Here is a 17,622-nt window from a genome sequence, read left to right as displayed (position 1 = left end):
AATATGACAGACAGAAAAATGCTTGAAAATGTGACAGCCTATCATTTGACTGCTATAAGTCATAAAACGAGGTCAAAAAAGTGGTTATTACAGTGGTGTAATGCTAAAATAGACAATATGATTTCAGTTTTCAGTTTTGAGCAAAATTCAAAGGTGTTATACTTTCACACAGGCATAGATACAAAACCTCCTGTGAAAAAATAAATCAATTAGAGATTAAATATTAATTGTAGCACATAACTAATTTAGACTTACATGATATACTATGTGATTGTGTGTGTGGGTTTACTTCACTGATAAAAATGTATTTCAGCAAAGTCTTAAGTCTGAGTCACTGAGGCACCATCTACCTCTCCCTGTATCCCTAAATTAACATTTTATTTATCCTGCAAAAGAATATTTTAAATAATAGTCCAGTATTTCCTCTCGTGTGTGTGTGTGTGTGTGTGTGTGTGTGTGTGTGTTAATATATGGGATCATTATAAACATTTATGCAGCAAAGGAGCCTCTCGTGCCAAAGGGGCTGACGCTCAGGCGGATCGAACCTTTCGATTGATACTGAAACAATTTGCATACTGATTCTCTTTCAGTGCGCACGGATCCATAACAACACCGGCCAGCTATTCAAATGCGCCTGCATCGAGAAAAGCACGGAGAGAAGCACGGCACCGGAGCAGGAAAAGAGAGGCTTTTTACGGGACGGATAATTTGTGATTGGAAACGGAGACGGCATGCAGCGGCTAAGGATGTTTACCTCGGTCAGGATTTGGGACTCTGGCAGCTCTGGAGAAAAGCTGGAAGCCGGAGGAGCCGGAGGAGGAGGACGAGGGAGAGGGTGGGACGGGAAAAACACACACTGAGGAGACGCGCGGATCCTCTGGTTTTTGCAACTCGTATGTTGGAGTAAAAGAGTTTATGTACAGTGATGCTCAAGCTCTGTGCGCTGCTGTATGGGAGTGAGCTGGGAGGCTGTTAAAGATGCATGACAGAAAAGGATCCTGCGGTAAAGTCGGGGACTACAGTGTGAGTGTGCGTGTGTGCGTTGTTCGTGCGTGTGTGTGCGCGCGCGTGTTTTTTTTTTATGTGTGGCGCGGAAGAGGAAGAGGAGTTTAAATGCAGACATTTTGCACCCTGGATGGCACCCTGTTGAGAAGAGACGTGGACAAAAGAGTGTCGTCCAAGTCTGACTTACAGCATCAGACTATTTCTCTGCACGCTGATGCATCTGCACACGTATTTACAGCAGCTCCGACACACTTCAACCTGTGATATCTGCATAATGGCATCAGTTTATGGCCAAATAGGTTGTCTGGAGGAGAGATTCGGCTTCATTAAATCAGTTATAATGATGCAGTGCCAAGCCCGCAGTGGGCAATATTACAACGAATAACTGATTGATTTTCTGCATAATGCAGACCTGTGTATCTGTTGTGGTATTTTAAATGCGGGCTTAGTTTACTTACAGCTGCCTTCAAACTAAGACATAAGTATTAACATTAACTATTGCTGATTATAGCTGATTAATAAAGTAGGTTACATGATCAACAAGCCTAAAGCTGTCCATACGCTTTAGACTTAGATTTAGCTGTTTTGTAAAATAAAAATAAACTCATTGTAAATGCATGTATCTGAAACAGTAACGTTTCTCTTGAGGGATGAGCATGTGGCTGATTTGGACGCAAAGACAACGGTCTTGATTATGTAGGAAAACATGTTATCAAGTCTCTTATTAGAAACCAGCCCCACCCTCTTGTTGTTATCTGATGGGGAAAATGTTAATATAATTTGACACAATGCTAAAAAAAAAATAAATAAATCCCTAATCATCAAGCCCAAAATTCAAGAGGTTAGTCCTGTCTAAATGAGGAAATATTCATACTTGGAGGTATTTGCATTGTAGTTTATATTAAAAGAAATACGTACATCTCAGAGAAAACTGTGGGATTTGTTCTTTCGTCAGTTACCACAGTAGTGATTGTAACCAGCCTAATTATCCTTGAAAATTCACATAATGTCAGATATTCTTTTATGGGCAAGTTACTATTACAGTCATCTAAAAGTATGAAACAATGTTTTGCTAAAACGATCCCAAAAAAAAGCAGAAGAAATTAGGGCGCCAAAAAATATAGCATCAAACTCCATTTTATGCAATCTCACCAGAATTTTCCCCAAACTGATTATTGACGTCCATGAAGCCACAGTCTGTTTGAGTAAGAAGTCATTTGGATTTGAAGTGCACATTTAGAGCATTAGGGCTGGTCTGGCTATCGTTGACACGGTTTTGTTGTCATAATTGGAGTCTCACCAAAGTTACAGGGAGTAATTGGGCGGCATATGGACACCTTAATGTAAAGTGATGCCTTATTAATTTCACATGAGTGCACGAATCAGAGCAAGTGACGCGGAATAACACAAGGGAAGAGGCAGTTGATTTACCCCTGAGCAAGGCAGCAGGTCCGGCATCTGCTGCTCGGCCATGATGGCATTTTTATTAATTAGGGGGAAATTTTGAAAAAATAAGTAAATTCCTTAATCAATGGGGAGAAGTCGTTTCATTGTTATGGCTCTGAGGTTTGTTCGTTCCTGTTTGGTCACATTATTTACATGTTTTGACTTCGACAACTTCCCAGTTCGTCTTAAATGCTCTAATACGCTTAAAACTGTAGAAGCTTAATGAGAAGATGATCTCTCTTTAGCTCTAAGTGTCATCTTGGCTTGTCGCCTGCGAACTGGTTGTCAGTGAGGTCGAAATGGTCATTTTGTATCGGTTATTTCATGTTGCTTATTTTTTACTTGCTTTTTCAGCAACAGAATAAAGTAAAACACATTAAAACAACGCCATCTGTACTGCTTAAATACTATTTTAATTTGTATAAGTAGACGTGTTTTCCTTTAAGAAATAATTCGGTTGCTTATTTAATAATCGCCTTATCTGAATAAAAAAATAATTTCTAGGACATATATATATATACGCCCAAAATGCCACACATAAAGTACATATAATAAAGGTATATTTTTAGATTTGTTTATTCTAACAAATCAAAGGCCTTAGCCTGAGTTCCTCCAGGAATTATAATTTTATTCAGTATTGATTGGCGCGGTGTGGTGTGTTTTCAAGGCCTATACTTCAAATATGCTGTAAAGGCCAGCCACAAACACTGCAATGCACATTTTTTAGAAAATAGCGCGGAGAGGAATAATTTCACGTCTTCTCAAATATTTTAACGTTTAACATATCTATATTTTCCACTAACATTCTTGATGTTTAGGAGGATTTGAGGAAAAACCATGGAGTAGATTTGCAGAGCAACAATATTTATGGAAGTCGAGACTTAAAAGGTGAACCAATAAATTAGTTTATGGGTTCAAAAGGATAAAACATGAGCAATGTGATTTATTTTCAAAAGGCTAATTCAGTTTCCCCATGTAGGCTACGGATCCATCTGCCATAAATAACCATATGCCAAAGTCAAGTAGCCTCATTTATAAAAGTTTAGTTTCACCAGATGCCATTTAGCAAAAGGCTTATTCCTAAACAAGCTGTAATTGTCATTTTGAACATCTATAACGCTTGCAATGCTGTGTCACTTTGCAGAGCTGCCGAAATATTGATCCACGGTCTTCTCTGCGAGGCATCATTTTGTTTCTGCTCGGATATGCTGCTGTGGGTTTCACGGGAACGATGCCCCTGATTAATACTCAGTGTGAACCCTGTAAGTAATTGACACGGTGCCTTCAGGTGCCCATTGTCTGGCCTCACTTTGCTCTGGTACAGACTTTTTTTATATATTGGAAACGAAAGAATATATATTTTCCAAACTCGTCTGCATATCCACATCCGCGCATGTATGGATCTGCGAGGCACTACTTGTTGGTCTGTGCCTCTGTTTCCTTGGTACTAATTGAATTGAATCCCGCTGGAAATGTATCCTCTTTCAGAAGTGCTCAGAAAACTGTGTCCCTTATATTCTCTGCAAAGCAAATGTCAGCGGCTCGAAGGGCCAGGCCTATCTCGGCACAATGGCCATAGAGAGCCCACACACATAAACACACAGCTCGGGCCGTGCAGACATGCAGGAGCTTATCGATCCGTATGAGAATGTGTAGATGAGGTTTGCTGCCATGTAAGGCCAAACCGTGGCCTTTCATACTCCTCTGTCTTTCTACATCTCGTTTGTGTCTGTCTGTGCAGCAAAACAAAAACAAAATGTAAATATAAAAGTTATATTATCAGAAAGGGAGTTATTTAATTTAATAGAATAAGGCAGAACTCTAAATAGTCTATGTTAGAAGATTTAAAACATTCGGATTTAATTCTAATGAAATGAAAGTGTAGGTACCTCAATATGAAGCATGCTAGACTTATTTTAAAATTAATAAGTATATTCACAGTGTTTCTGTGTCCCTGATGTCAGCCCTGTTCGCCTGCCTCTAAAGTCTATTATGTCCACAGGACTACACGGTTGGACAGCCACACTTGGAGGAATTAGTGTCCTTTTGTCTCGACACACGTCACACACACGCCGTTGACATTGACTTCACATCAGAGACAGTTTAACTTCTTTCTCTCTCTTTTTTTTCTTTTCTTTTATTTAACTCGTTCAACCGAGCGCTGGGTCTATTGTGGGGACCCTGACAGATGCGGGGCCCCTAGCAAGTCCTGGACAGGGAAAAGTCTGAAAGGTTAATCTGTCCCCCCGCAGATGTTGGCTTTGGGAGTCTTGAAGCGTCACCTTTGACATGTCCCTCATTCAGCAGGGGGTCCAGCAGGACACTGACCGCTGCAAGCTGTCGCCTCGGCCGGCTGAGGACGCCCTGCGCTACCGCTCTATCAGGCTAAACGGCCCCTGACGTGTGAGCTGGGGCCAGCTTTTATCCGGCTGCAGGTTTCGGGAGTTTGACATGCGGTATAATGCACTACAACAACACGGGGATACCAGTCATGTTATGTGTCACCATGTCATTTCCTCCACGGCCTTGGATTTTATAGAGAAGCTGTGAATGTGTCTGTGAGTGTATGTGTGAATCTGTATTGTTTGGAAGTTTCTGCCGACAAAAATAAATGTTCTCTTATTTGAATAAATAACATGTTGGCGTTTTATTTGTAATGTCACTGTGTAAAGGCCAATTTTTATACTTAAATGATTCTCATACTTGAGGATTAAATGTGCATGTGTCCATTTCCAAATAGGACAAGCACACACACACACACACACACACACTCATACACACTGCTGGGCTTGGTTCGTTAAGCCTAATGGTTGAACAATAGACACATCTGCTCATCTTTTTCTATCAAAAGAGAAGGTACTACAGTCTTCTTCGTTTGGTTAAACCGCCACATATTTGGCAGGGGTGGGCTGGTGCAGCTGAAGTAGCCTAATAATGAAAGAATGGATCATATGTGGTGTACATGAATAACCCAGGATATAACTTTGGTGGCAGCCCTTTAGCTGCTAATTAAACCATCATGCTTTGCTGCAACTTCTGAAGCCTATTTTTGTGTTTTCTTGAGAAGAATTAACCTAAGTGTGTTTTCAATGGAGGTTTGGAGGTTTTGAATCCCAGACTAGTTAAAAATCAACTCCAAATGAACCCGGAAGTTTACTTCATTTGCACTTAATAATTTAAGGAGGACTGAAGATAAAGCGTCATTATAGCCCTAATGAATTTAACATTTTCTAAATAACAATTGGCAATCAAACATTAGGCACTGTATCCAGTCCATTTCCACGGGTCGATTAGAGATCCGTCTATTTGCATTTTTAACATTTCAGTAAAGGCTAAAGGCTGCTGAATATGGCTTGTCGGGTAGAATAGCTTTTAGCAGGTGGTTTGATACCTCCCTTCCTTAATAAGGTAGCTGACGTCAGAGCAATGGGGCGGTGTGTGTGCGCGCGTGTGTTTGAGAGAGAGAGAGAGAGAGAGAATGGGAGGAGATGGGTGTTCACAGTGCGCATGTGTAGACAGTGATCTGTGCTGCGGTGGAAGAGGGGCTGGGAGACACACAACCAGAGAGATGGCGCGACACCCGACCGGAGCGCAAGGACAGCTGGTTGGCGGTGGGGGGGCTTGAATCATAAAGAGAATCAGAAAATTAAAAAAACAAAAAAACAAAAATCACGAAAAAAATAAAAGGATTCGGAAAAGGAGTTTCCATTCTACAAAACAGCGTCAGAGGTAGGAGGAAAATCTAATAGGTGAATATAAGGACAGAGAAGAGGCAATAGCAAAGGAGGCTGCTGCAAGGAGGCAAAAAGCAACAAAAGAAATTTGAACTTTACTGGACGTGAGGACTTCTGGACACCAGCTAACTGCGGAAGGTCAGATAGATGGTTTGTCCACAGCGCTGCCCGGATCATGAACGCACAGCTGTCGATGGAGAATATTGGCGACCTGCACGGAGTGAGCCATGAGTCCGTGGCCGGTCACGGAGAGCTGCTGAGTGGCCACAGTCCACATTCCCGTCCTCGGGGTCTGAGCCACCGCGCTATGGGCATGGCGACCCTGCTGGACAGCGGAGACTATCACCCCAGCCACCCCGGACACCTGCATCCAGCCATCAGCATGTGTGAAGCCCCCCCTGGCATGAGTGCGAGCAGCACTTACACCACCCTAACCCCCCTGCAGCCCTTACCCCCATCTCCACCGTGTCCGACAAGTTTCCTCCCCATCATCACCACCACCACCACCATCCCCATCATCCTCACCCTCATCCACACCAGAGGATCCCCGGAAATGTCACCGGCAGCTTCACGTTGATGCGAGAGGACCGGAGTCTGGCACCTATGAACAGTCTGTATCCCGCATATCATCACAAGGATCCCTGCATGGGCCAGAGCCTCTCCCCGTTGTCTGGTTCCGGTCTGGCCAGCATACACACGACCCAGGCCGGCATCCCTCCTTACGCTCATCCCGGTGCCGCCATGCCTGGTGAGAAGATGCTCACCCCAAGCGGGTTTGAGGCTCACCACCCGGCCATGCTCGGCAGACACACGGAGCAGCACATGAGCTCCTCAGCGGGCATGGTACAAATCAACGGCCTCCACCACCACCCGCACGCCCACATTGGCGCGCAGGGGCACGGCCAGGGCCTGGGGAACAGCCGGGAGCAGGCCTCCGGGCCCGGGCAGCAAGGGGGCGGCGGTGGAGGGGGTGGTGTTTCTGGGGGCCAGATGGAGGAGGTGAATACCAAAGAGGTGGCGCAGAGGATCACCACGGAGCTGAAGCGCTACAGCATCCCTCAGGCCATCTTTGCCCAGCGGGTCCTGTGCAGGTCCCAGGGGACCCTGTCCGACCTGCTGAGAAACCCCAAACCCTGGTCCAAGCTCAAGTCCGGTAGAGAGACCTTCCGCCGCATGTGGAAATGGCTGCAGGAGCCTGAGTTCCAACGCATGAGTGCGCTCAGGCTCGCAGGTGAGCGAAGCCTCGGTAAAGCCCTCCTTTTGCTTTCATCCTCTGAATGTGTTGCTGAGAAAAACACACGCTCAAATCGGATCATTAGCCCTGAATGCTACCTTATATTGACCAATGGGTCAAGTGGGTTGGGAACCAAAACTGTAGTTTTTATTTATTTAATTTTTATTAGAGATTTTATCTTTTTTTTAATGTATATATTTTCCAGCAATCTAAGTGTAATGTAAAATCACATCAGTGTAGCATTCAGGACATATGTTCCCTCTAGGCTGATAGTTCTTTATCAACATAACATCATGTCTCCAGAAATTAAACCTGCCTTAGGGTTTGATGAACTGAGGACCCTGGTTTCTTTTAGATATGGCCTCCAAATGAGAGATGCCTAGGGGGGAGGTGTGCTGGACGGTCAGTGGTAAACAATATACAATAAGTCAATAAGTCGGTAAAGTTTAAAAGTGCTTCACCAAGCTGATGTTCGTGCACCACATGAGTGGCCTGATATCAATACGCATCCCTTTTCTGTCTCTACACTGATTTTGGGGTTGTGTGAAACAAGTGCTCATGTCATTTTACCTCAAAGTATCGACCGCTGGACGACTGTGTGCGTAAGCTGATCCTTCGCCCAGAAATCGTTAGGAATGTGTTTATTTTGGTGTAGATGCAACTGATCAGCCTTTTTGGTGTTGCCCTTGGTGTAAACAGAGAGAGAGAGAGAAAAGTGTGTGTGCACGTGTTCTTGAGAGTCTGTGATTAACTAAATTTAAATGTCAAGTAAAGCTGAAGTCGCGCATCTCACTTTGGTAAAATTATAGGCCTTACTTTCAGACCAGAATAGACAAGACTAGAGTCGAGAGCATGTGTTTATGTTTTGGTCGTAAACTAACCCTGACCTGACTGAGGTTTCTCTAATTAACTGATAGACCTCTGTATTCATTTGTCCCTGAGGTACGCACGAGTCAATTAGGGCGCGTAATGAGGCCCAAATCGCACGTGTGCGTTTACAAACATCCAATGATTTTTTTTTTAACGTTTATAGGCCCAATCAATGACCTACAAATGGGCTTTTTGGCTTTTGGAAAAGTGAGGCTGCGGCCACTTAGTGGAAAGTGTGTGCATTTTGCGTGTGTGTGTGTGTGTGTGTGTGTTTGCGTGCATGCTCGCACGTGTGCACGTGCGTGTAATCGCAATAGATTATTTTTCAGTTTTCCCATCTGCTGCCTCTGTGTGTGTGTGTGTGTGTGTGTGTGTGTGTGTGTGTGTGTGTGTGTGTGTCTGGTTGGGGGGGTTGAACATGAGACTTTATCACTGACTTTTGCAAATGAGTTAAAAAAAGTTGAATTAACTTTTGAATGCTGGTTTTGTATTTGATCATCATTTGATCATTAGTGTGATCAGCCTCTAATTTAAACAACAATCAGATCAGAGGCCTATTGATTAGTATTGATGATGGTTTGAATTTTTAAGGAAGAGAAATTCATACTGGCTGTACTGGGAAAATAAATGCCTCAGGCCTGCTTCAGCTGTGTTCCCATGTTCTTGAGCATGTTATGTCCTGTCTCGTTTTATCTCAACTTTTAATAAGAAAAAATAAAGCAATAAAAATTAATGAACATTCTAAAGCTCTTCTTGAGCAAAAAACTTCAAATATAAAATTATGGCTTTTTGTTGGAAAACGCCACAAAAAAAAGCTTGGGATAGGAGAAAATTTTACAGTTAAAAACTAAATTAATTTGGAGAAAATATAGGCTGAGCGCCATTTTATTGATCCGTTCGTTCCTAGGTGAACTAGATATGTGATCGTGTGCTGAATTAGATGTGAAATACTTATTGATTTTAGGCTTCTGAAATTAATCTGGGGCCTCTTCTCCCTTTCCCACGTATTCAATTACCCATCTGAATTTGCTTGAGTAGAACAGAACAGAACAGAATAGGTTTGGAAGTAGGCATATGTGATTTGGCACAGGACAGAATTAATGAATTCACAAATGAGAAATCAGTTTAGATTCAGTAAATCAGTTGCAGAAACAATGTTCATGTTGGTTGTTTATTCTGGTGTGTGTGTGTGTTTTATTTTGTTTTTTTATAAATCGCAAGTAAACATTACTTGCTTACAGTAAATTAGGATACATGTCCTCGCTAGAATAGTTAGAGGGTCGGTTTTCCAGTTGAATATTTGCAGCATTTCTGCCGTGGAGGTCTGTTTGTTGTTCTCTTGTGCTCTCTGTGAGATTATGAAACGCAGGACTTGTCAGTAGGCCCAGTGTGTGCAGTCTGTTTGAGTGTGTGGAGTTATCTGTGTGTTTTTAATGATTAGCCGGGAGCATTAGCAGTGTGTGTGTGTGTGTGATTAGCGTGATAACGAGGCCGTTGTTATGTGCCCCTGGCCCTGGGAAAGCTGCCTCTCTGCCCGGGCCTCCTGTGCCGGGGCCGGGCCGCTCTGTGGTGGCTCCTGCTGTCTGAGTGGCCTTCACTCCTGCTGATTTATAGCAGCCCTTACACGAGGAGCTCCGGCTCTCTGTTAATATTTACCAGCACTGGAGACACTGGGCTGCTCAAACTCACAATTATACTCCAGTTTATGGTCATGCGGATAGGTCGCAGCACTGTACTTTACCACACATCTGAGAGAGGGTGTGCTAAAATTAGGCTACAAGGGGTCGGCAAAATCAGCTGAACTAGACTGATTTAATAAGTATGTTTATTTGAATCTCTCTCTAATGAAGCTCGCTGTTACTGCTACTTTACTACACTTGAATTTGGACGGCAGCGACACAGATATTACATCAAAACTAAAGACCAGAAATATGAGACGAATAGTAACGTGAAGTAATAAGCCATTTTAAACGCACTATTGACTACATACAAATTCCTTATGTGATATAGAACTGGTGGTCATTTTGATAATACAGTGATACGCTTAGAATGATTCTTCTGGCAAATTCTCTCCATATTTTGTTCGATATTCTGTGTATGGGTTTGGATTATTGAATTGGTTTCCTTTGTACACTACTGTGTTTTGAGGTTTTCTGTTATTCACCTGGTGTGTTTTGCAAAAGTAATCAGTGCTGGTTTAAGAATTGGTTTGTGGTTAGAATATGCCGTTCATTAATTTCCCCAGTGAGTCCATATTGGGCCTAGCTCCAGCAGCCCACGTCTGCCCCCTCCTGGTCTCTGTTCACTGGTTAACATCAATTTGGATGGCTGTGCTAGGGCTTGAAAAGACAACAACAAAAAATAACCCCAAATGAAATAGCAACGAGATCAGTTGAAGGGAGGTTTGATTTGCTCTGAAACGGATTCCCAAGTTGGTTTTTCCAATATTAGATGATCTGCAGTTCATTTTCTGGAGCTGTGGTATACTGCGGGGTAACGTTGTTTTCAGCACCGCGGACAGCTCTCATTGTTCCCCGGCTGGCAGGCTTCCTGTCTGTCTGCTCAACACCAGAACTAGCGGAGCTCCTGCTCTGCTCCATGGACCAACCGAGGTCCATGGGACTCGATGAGGTATCTGACAACATTTTAATTCCGCTATTATTTCCCATGCACTCCAGCGGTTTGCTCAATGAAAGTGTGTCTTGGTGTTTGGTACAAAAGTACCACTGTTGCACGATTCTGTACAGAGTCACATCTGACAGACATCTGAAATCTTATAAGAGGGGTGCTTCTAAGATAGGAAAAGGTCTTATCAACATTTGTAGTCATTTATGAGTCAATGATAAATATGGCTTAGACGACACTTTTTTCACTACCCTTTCCACCGCTACAACATCAGAGCACATACTGTGCACTGCTCAATCCAGATGATATACTTAGTATACTTGTTTTTATCTAACTCAAGCTGCAGCCCCTGGTTTTACTAATTAACACAAGTTAAAGCAGAGAGGAGGACCTCTCATTCAAATCAGCTGATGCAGTTTATGTTTGGGTTGTGTTAAAAATGCTTGTTTCCAATTTGGTTCCTGATGTTATTCATCAGTTACAGGACAAAATGACCATTTCAAAGCAATACTGGGATCAGTCAAACATTACTTTTACTGCTGATATTTTTTTGACTTTTTTTTTTTGGTATTTGTTTCTTGAATAATATTACTTGATACAATTGTCACATTACCAATATAAATTGAAGTGTTGTGGTGTCAAAAGTAAAACCCCTGAATAATCTTGATATATAAGTATCTCTGAAGAGCTGACCTGTTTTGGACATGCATTTGTGTACCAAAACAGTCTATATTAAGTTAATTTGGGTCAAAATGGATTGGAAAATATCAGATATTGGTTTTAAATAACCATATCAGTGTGTCCCAGTTAGCTAATAATAATTCAGTGGTCAGTCCAAGGATTTATTCAGGACTTTTTTTTATCCAAGGTCAAGGTGTGATGGAGAGAAGATTCTCATACCAGTTTTCTGCCATAATTCTTGTTTTGACATAAGTACATCCTGCCCTCTCTCACCAACACACTCTCTCTCTCTTTCTGTCTGTCTCTTCCCTGAATTCTCCACAGCATGTAAGCGTAAGGAACAGGACCACGGCAGAAGCGAGCGGGGGAACATGACCAAGAAGCCCCGGCTGGTGTTCACAGATGTGCAGCGGCGGACGCTCCACGCCATCTTCAAGGAGAACAAGCGTCCATCCAAAGAGCTGCAGATCACCATCGCCCAGCAGCTGGGCCTCGAGCTGGCCACGGTCAGCAACTTCTTTATGAACGCACGCCGCCGGAGCCTAGATAAGTGGGTGGACGACGGCTCCGGTCACTCAGTCAACTCTGGCCCCAACGCCTGCACCAAAGCCTGAAGACGGACTGATTTGACCAACTCATGGACTGACTCAACCTCGGTGGAAAAGCTTTAAAACTTAAGAGAAACAAAGAGAAACTTAAAAAGACCTTGAAGCAACGTTTTGCCCTTAAACCTGTACTATATTGATATTTATAGTATCCAAAGATGAAAAAACAAACCAAAGACTTCTTGTTTGACCTGCTTTAAAATGTTTGTTTCAGCAACACGTTTATGTGTAATATACTGCAAAAAGACTATAGTTTTACCCCCCTCTCACACACACACTCACTGTCACTGGTCTATAGCTTTACTACACCCCCCGCACCTCCCCACCCAGTATCAATCTATCATTCGCCATCCTTATCTTTAATCTGATTGGTTGGTTTTAATGATGGGTCCCTAAATGGAGGTTTAATCAGCCTATTTGCAGTCTGATCTGCAGCTGTCCACAGCCTTGAAAAACAGCCAGAATGTGGAGCTCCGGTGGGATTGGCCAATCAACTTTAAAGACAAAAAAAAAATCCTACAGGAGTTGTGCAACCTTGTTTGGATCTGTGGCGGTGGACTGTCTGTCTATCTGTCTGTCTGTCCAGCTGTCTGTCTTTCTATCAAGCATTCCAGACAGATGGGGAAATGCCCATGCGTAGACTGCTAACCCTAAACCAAACCAAAAAACCCCTAACCTCAACCCACATGGTAGTGCTTTCTTCCAACATGCTGAAGCGTTGAATAATTTAAACAAGAAAAACCAAAGCCTTCTACACCCTGAAGCCTCTCATACAGCTTAGAAATACAAACAACTTAAGAACCTGCTATCAAGTAATTTGACCAAAGAGTATATTTTGTAGTTGATAATCTTAAGAGTATTTTTACCTCATTTCCTCCCTTACCTCCTGAGACAGACTGTTAGTTAGGCGCAAAAAAGAAGAGAATGACTGCTTATGGTTCATACAACATTTTGAGTCCTACTTAAATTTAAGTTCCCTGAAAACGGAAATATTATATGACACAACCCTGAAAATTAACTATTGACATTTGCCTTATAGATGCCTTCTTGAATCAAACTTAATATTCCAGTGATATCTTCACACACAGTCTAGTGAATGTTCCTGTAAAAGCTCATTGTGAAGATTAATCATTATAGATATATCCTTTCATGTAAGTCTGTTTAGCTAATGCCTACAGATTTTGCTCAAGTTGTTCAAATACCAGCAGCTGGCAAACAAAGATTAATCCATTTAGTAGTGTTTTCTCTGCAAAGATGAAAACAGAAGATGCTGGCTCTGATGCTGTAAGTGCGTTCTTGACACTGTGAAGGAGATAGACGGCCTCTGATGGTTTTTTTTTTTTTAGGACAAACTGTGTCACTACTCTAATAATAAGCATTCAGCGTCCCCGTGTGCTTCATATGTATTTGATTTTATCTCCTCATCAAAGATGTTGGGTGGAGGGGATGATATCAATGATCAAATCACTTGCAGGCGCTTACACAGCAATGTCAGCTCGTCACCTGAATACGAAAGCACCCCACCCTGCCTGTTGCCAATCCCTACCCTCCCGCCCATCCTTCCTCCGCTCTCCTGGTAAGCTATGCATTTCAGCACTAGGAGGAAAGCACTACACAGGGCAGCGTATCATTAAATATATTGAGCTGGCCCCTTGCCGTCATCCTCCTCATGGCCAGGGTTAGCAGCTCTACATTCATCAGAACAAGCGCTGAAGGAGAGGCGAGAGAGAGCTGCTTCTTCATCTCTGAAAGAAAAACCAAAAAAGACGACAAGAAACAAAAAAGTGTCAAGACCTGCTGATGTTTTATAGTGTGAACCAAAGATGCTACCTCACTCAAGTTCCATACGTGATTTCTATCACTTTGATGATACCAAAGATAACCAAAGATTTTTTCTCATTGCACGGCCTCTATGAGTGGTGTTAAAAGATGTTGTATGTCTCCCCCTCCCCCATCTCCTTTCTTTCTCTGCCCCTCTCTTCCGTTCTTCCCCCTTTCTCCCCTCCCACCTGCACTCTACCCATGCACCCCTACTACGCGTGCTCTTGCTTCATCTGTGCTCTGATTACAGCTCCATAGATAGTCATGCTGATGTAGCTATAGGCAGATATGCTGATCTAGCCATAGATACACACAAGCGGCCACGCAGGTGCCTGCAGGGTACAGCGCACTTGCTAGCAATGTGATCAGTCTTTCTCTGTGCTTGTTAGCAGTACCAAAGTATTCATTTCTCCCACTTTATTGGCAGAAAAGACAGATTAAAATGGAAAAGCTGACATTGTGGCAATATAAAAAATTAAAGTTTTAGTTTGGTTCATGATTCATTTCTAAATAATTTATGTGAATTTAATGGAGTACCCCGCCGGAGTGTCTTTTTTTGCAGCTTTATTTCTACTTGGCCCTGCCTCTTAGTGTGTATCTATAGGTTGATGACATTGTTCCACCAAATAGGTCAGGCATCTTTACATGACAATAGGCAGACAAGCTGACATAGCCATGGGCAGAATTGTTGACTCAACTATAGGCAGACATGTTCCTGAAAGTAGAAGCAGACGTGTTGCAATCTTTCTAAAACTCCCAGGACGAGTGCCTTGCTTGAACCAAAGTGTTAAACCGCTGTTGACCTCTCACCTTTGACTCTGTGAATACCTCAGCCTGTAGAAGGGCCACTTCTGAAGAAACAAGGAAAAGGGTTTTTTTTTAAATCACACCGTGGTGCTTTCGCCATCGCAACCATGCAATGAAAACATACCAAAGGAATTTCTGTTGTCCACTTCTACCGATTAAACCAAAGGTCTTTGTTTCTCCTCTCCCCTGCCCCCTTTTACCCCTCCATCCCTCCTTCCCCCCAACCTTCCTTGTCTCTCTGCTGTGTGTAGGAAGGTCCAGCACTCTGGCCGTGCATGTCTTTACCAATGTCTCTGAATACCTCATAGTAATAATTCCTTTGTGTTCTGCATTGAGACGTCTATCTGTGAGTAAGGCAGAACTCCACTCGTGTGGTAACTGTTATTGTTACTTCAAAAAGCTGTATGATTATCTATTTTGAAGTTGCTGGGGGGTTTTTTTGGCAGAAGTGCTCTGTTTCAAGTCACGAAAGAACAAGTTTCAGGGTAGATGTATGAAACTTAAGGGATGGAGGGAGAAGCGTATTTTTTATCAGACATTGGGTTATGCCAATACTATGATGGTAGACTATTGCTTTTACAGGGTAAAACCAACTGCTGTGATATTGTGTTCATATTTTCCCTTTTCTCTACTTCTGTGTTGTGATTTTAATTTAATTGCATTTTTGTAATGGTTGACCACTGCTTTAATTTATGCATTTGTAGAAACTCTAGATTTGTATATAGTAGGTTTTTGAAAAAAACAAACAAAAAAAGACAAGTTTTATGTTACAGCCTTATTTCCCACGCTTAGATATAACAAAGGAGTAGTTTGTATTCTTCTTCAGCTAAATCCTAGCCGGCATTTCAATGTGTGTTTTAAACACTGCCAGAAACCCAGACAGTTGATTTGCCAACGCAGACAAAGTTATACAGGAGCTACTTTGTTGAACAGCTGGCAAAAAGCAGTGCGTACGTGTGTGTGTTTTTTCTATTCTTTTGACTTTTTAAAAACTGTTATTTTATGGGTATTACTGCACATCCAAAGATTTTTAAAACAAACCAAAAATTGGAAAAAAAAATATGTATAATGTTGAAAAGCACTGGCATTTGTGAGGTAGACTTGTTGAGTTTTGATTTGCCATTCGCACGGGTATAGAATGTAGAAGGCGTAGGCTATGTAGACAAGCTTACTCTACCATGTGGGGAATCTCCTGTTCAATGTACAATCTGAAGCATTTGAAATGAGGGCTGCAAGTCCCGCTCACTTTGCTGTCTCATGCACAGAGTGAGGTGGAGTGTAGGCAGGGCAGCCGGTCTGCCAGGGGCTGTGCCACGGAGCTGGGTCTGTTTTTATTGCCGTGGCACTGCCACCTCGCTCCATCTAGTATCTGTTCTTTTGGTACGTACTCGTGTAATGACTATGAGCAAAGTCTAATAAAACTGCAAAGAACCTTACCAAGGAATCACTGTGTGAGTGTGTATGGAAACGATCACCTGGATTTCCTTTTCTGTGTGTGGATGAGTGCGAGAACTCAAATGTCAAGTACTGCTGAGGTATGCGAGTTTGCATGTTTTTCATTACTGTGTGTTTGTCCATTGTTAAAATCTGTATGTACTGCTGGTGTGTCTGACTCCCTCTGCTAGTCAGAGGCCTTACTGTTGGTACTGTTTCCTCTGTCATGCAGACAGCACAGTAACTCCAAGGACTGAAGGTCATCAACAAAATGTCCATGACGGATCACATCAGCATGTTATGCAGTCCTTGTGTCACAGAATGGAGAATGTGAAAGTTTTTCAGCAAGGTACAGGCGCTTACAGAACAGTTATAAAGGCCTGTGTTAACGAGGGAATGGATGATGATTTCCCCATTTTCACATTTTCTGTTACTTATTTTGTCCATAAGGAGTTCCCATGTGATGGGTAGCTTGGCTACAAGTCTCATAACAATACTGCGGCGCCTAAGACAATCATCTGGATCTCTTACGCTGGGGAACTAGTTTCTCACCCGCAGAGGGGTGTCCTCCAGCTATTCATATACAAAGATGCTTGAAGGGTTTTGATAAACAAGCATATTTGTTGTCATAGACATTTAGGAGTAGATTACAGTAGTAGTTCATCTTGCACTTGCATTTCAAAATGAAATCTCATTGCTCTCGTCCGCCTTGTGCTCTTGTCAAACTTGATCTCTTTCTTTTGACCTCCTTCTCAACTCACTGCTTTATTCAGTTTTGAGATGTGTGTGTGTGTGTGTGTGTGCGCGAGTGCCTGTGTGTGTGTGTGTGTGTGTGTGTGCGAGTGCCTGTGTGTGTGCATGTGCGTGCGTGCATGTGCCAGAGAGGCAATACTGTCGGTGTTACTCTCAGATGTATAACTCCATGTCTCATGACTTGATTTGTCATTACTGTTTCCCAGGCTTTGCTACTGCTTTCTCAGTGCCGTGCAATATCATCTGTTGTGATTGCTAAGCAAATGAAAAAAAAAAAGAAAGAAAATTAAGAAGCAAGTGATGATGTCATCCAGCTTTTTTCAGTGTTCAAATGTTTCAACATTTCTGTAGTCACAAAAAGTAGAAAATAAACGGTTGGTATTTCCAGCTTCTGAATTCTGGCTCTTGTTATTATTATTTTATTTTTGGTGTGTGTGCTTTGTCTATTTTCTTTTTTTTCTTTTTTGCTCAGACAGGCAAATTGAATCAATAAAACATCAAATCAGATAAGGAAGTAGAGGACAAGACAAGCGGGCATATAAGACTGTCTTGGATGGGAACCTGCATGACAAGTAGCTTGAGAAGATCAGTGGATAGTTTTATGTCA

The 17,622-nt window shown here is 42.5% G+C and overlaps 1 protein-coding gene across 1 annotated transcript; it reads left to right on the top strand.

Moving 5' to 3' along the window:
- The first annotated feature begins 582 nt into the window (after positions 1 to 582).
- On the top strand, positions 583 to 16,264 carry onecut1 (one cut homeobox 1). The gene is given in 3 exon segments (XM_044207440.1): positions 583 to 6,640; positions 6,643 to 7,416; positions 11,920 to 16,264. Coding segments are annotated over 3 exon segments (1,344 nt in total). The 5' UTR covers positions 583 to 6,360; the 3' UTR covers positions 12,210 to 16,264.
- Positions 16,265 to 17,622: the final 1,358 nt, after the last annotated feature.

This window comes from Siniperca chuatsi, linkage group LG1 (genome assembly GCF_020085105.1).
Source record: "Siniperca chuatsi isolate FFG_IHB_CAS linkage group LG1, ASM2008510v1, whole genome shotgun sequence".
Taxonomy (NCBI): Eukaryota; Metazoa; Chordata; class Actinopteri; order Centrarchiformes; family Sinipercidae; genus Siniperca; species Siniperca chuatsi.
This window is presented reverse-complemented; position numbering and strand designations above follow the sequence as displayed.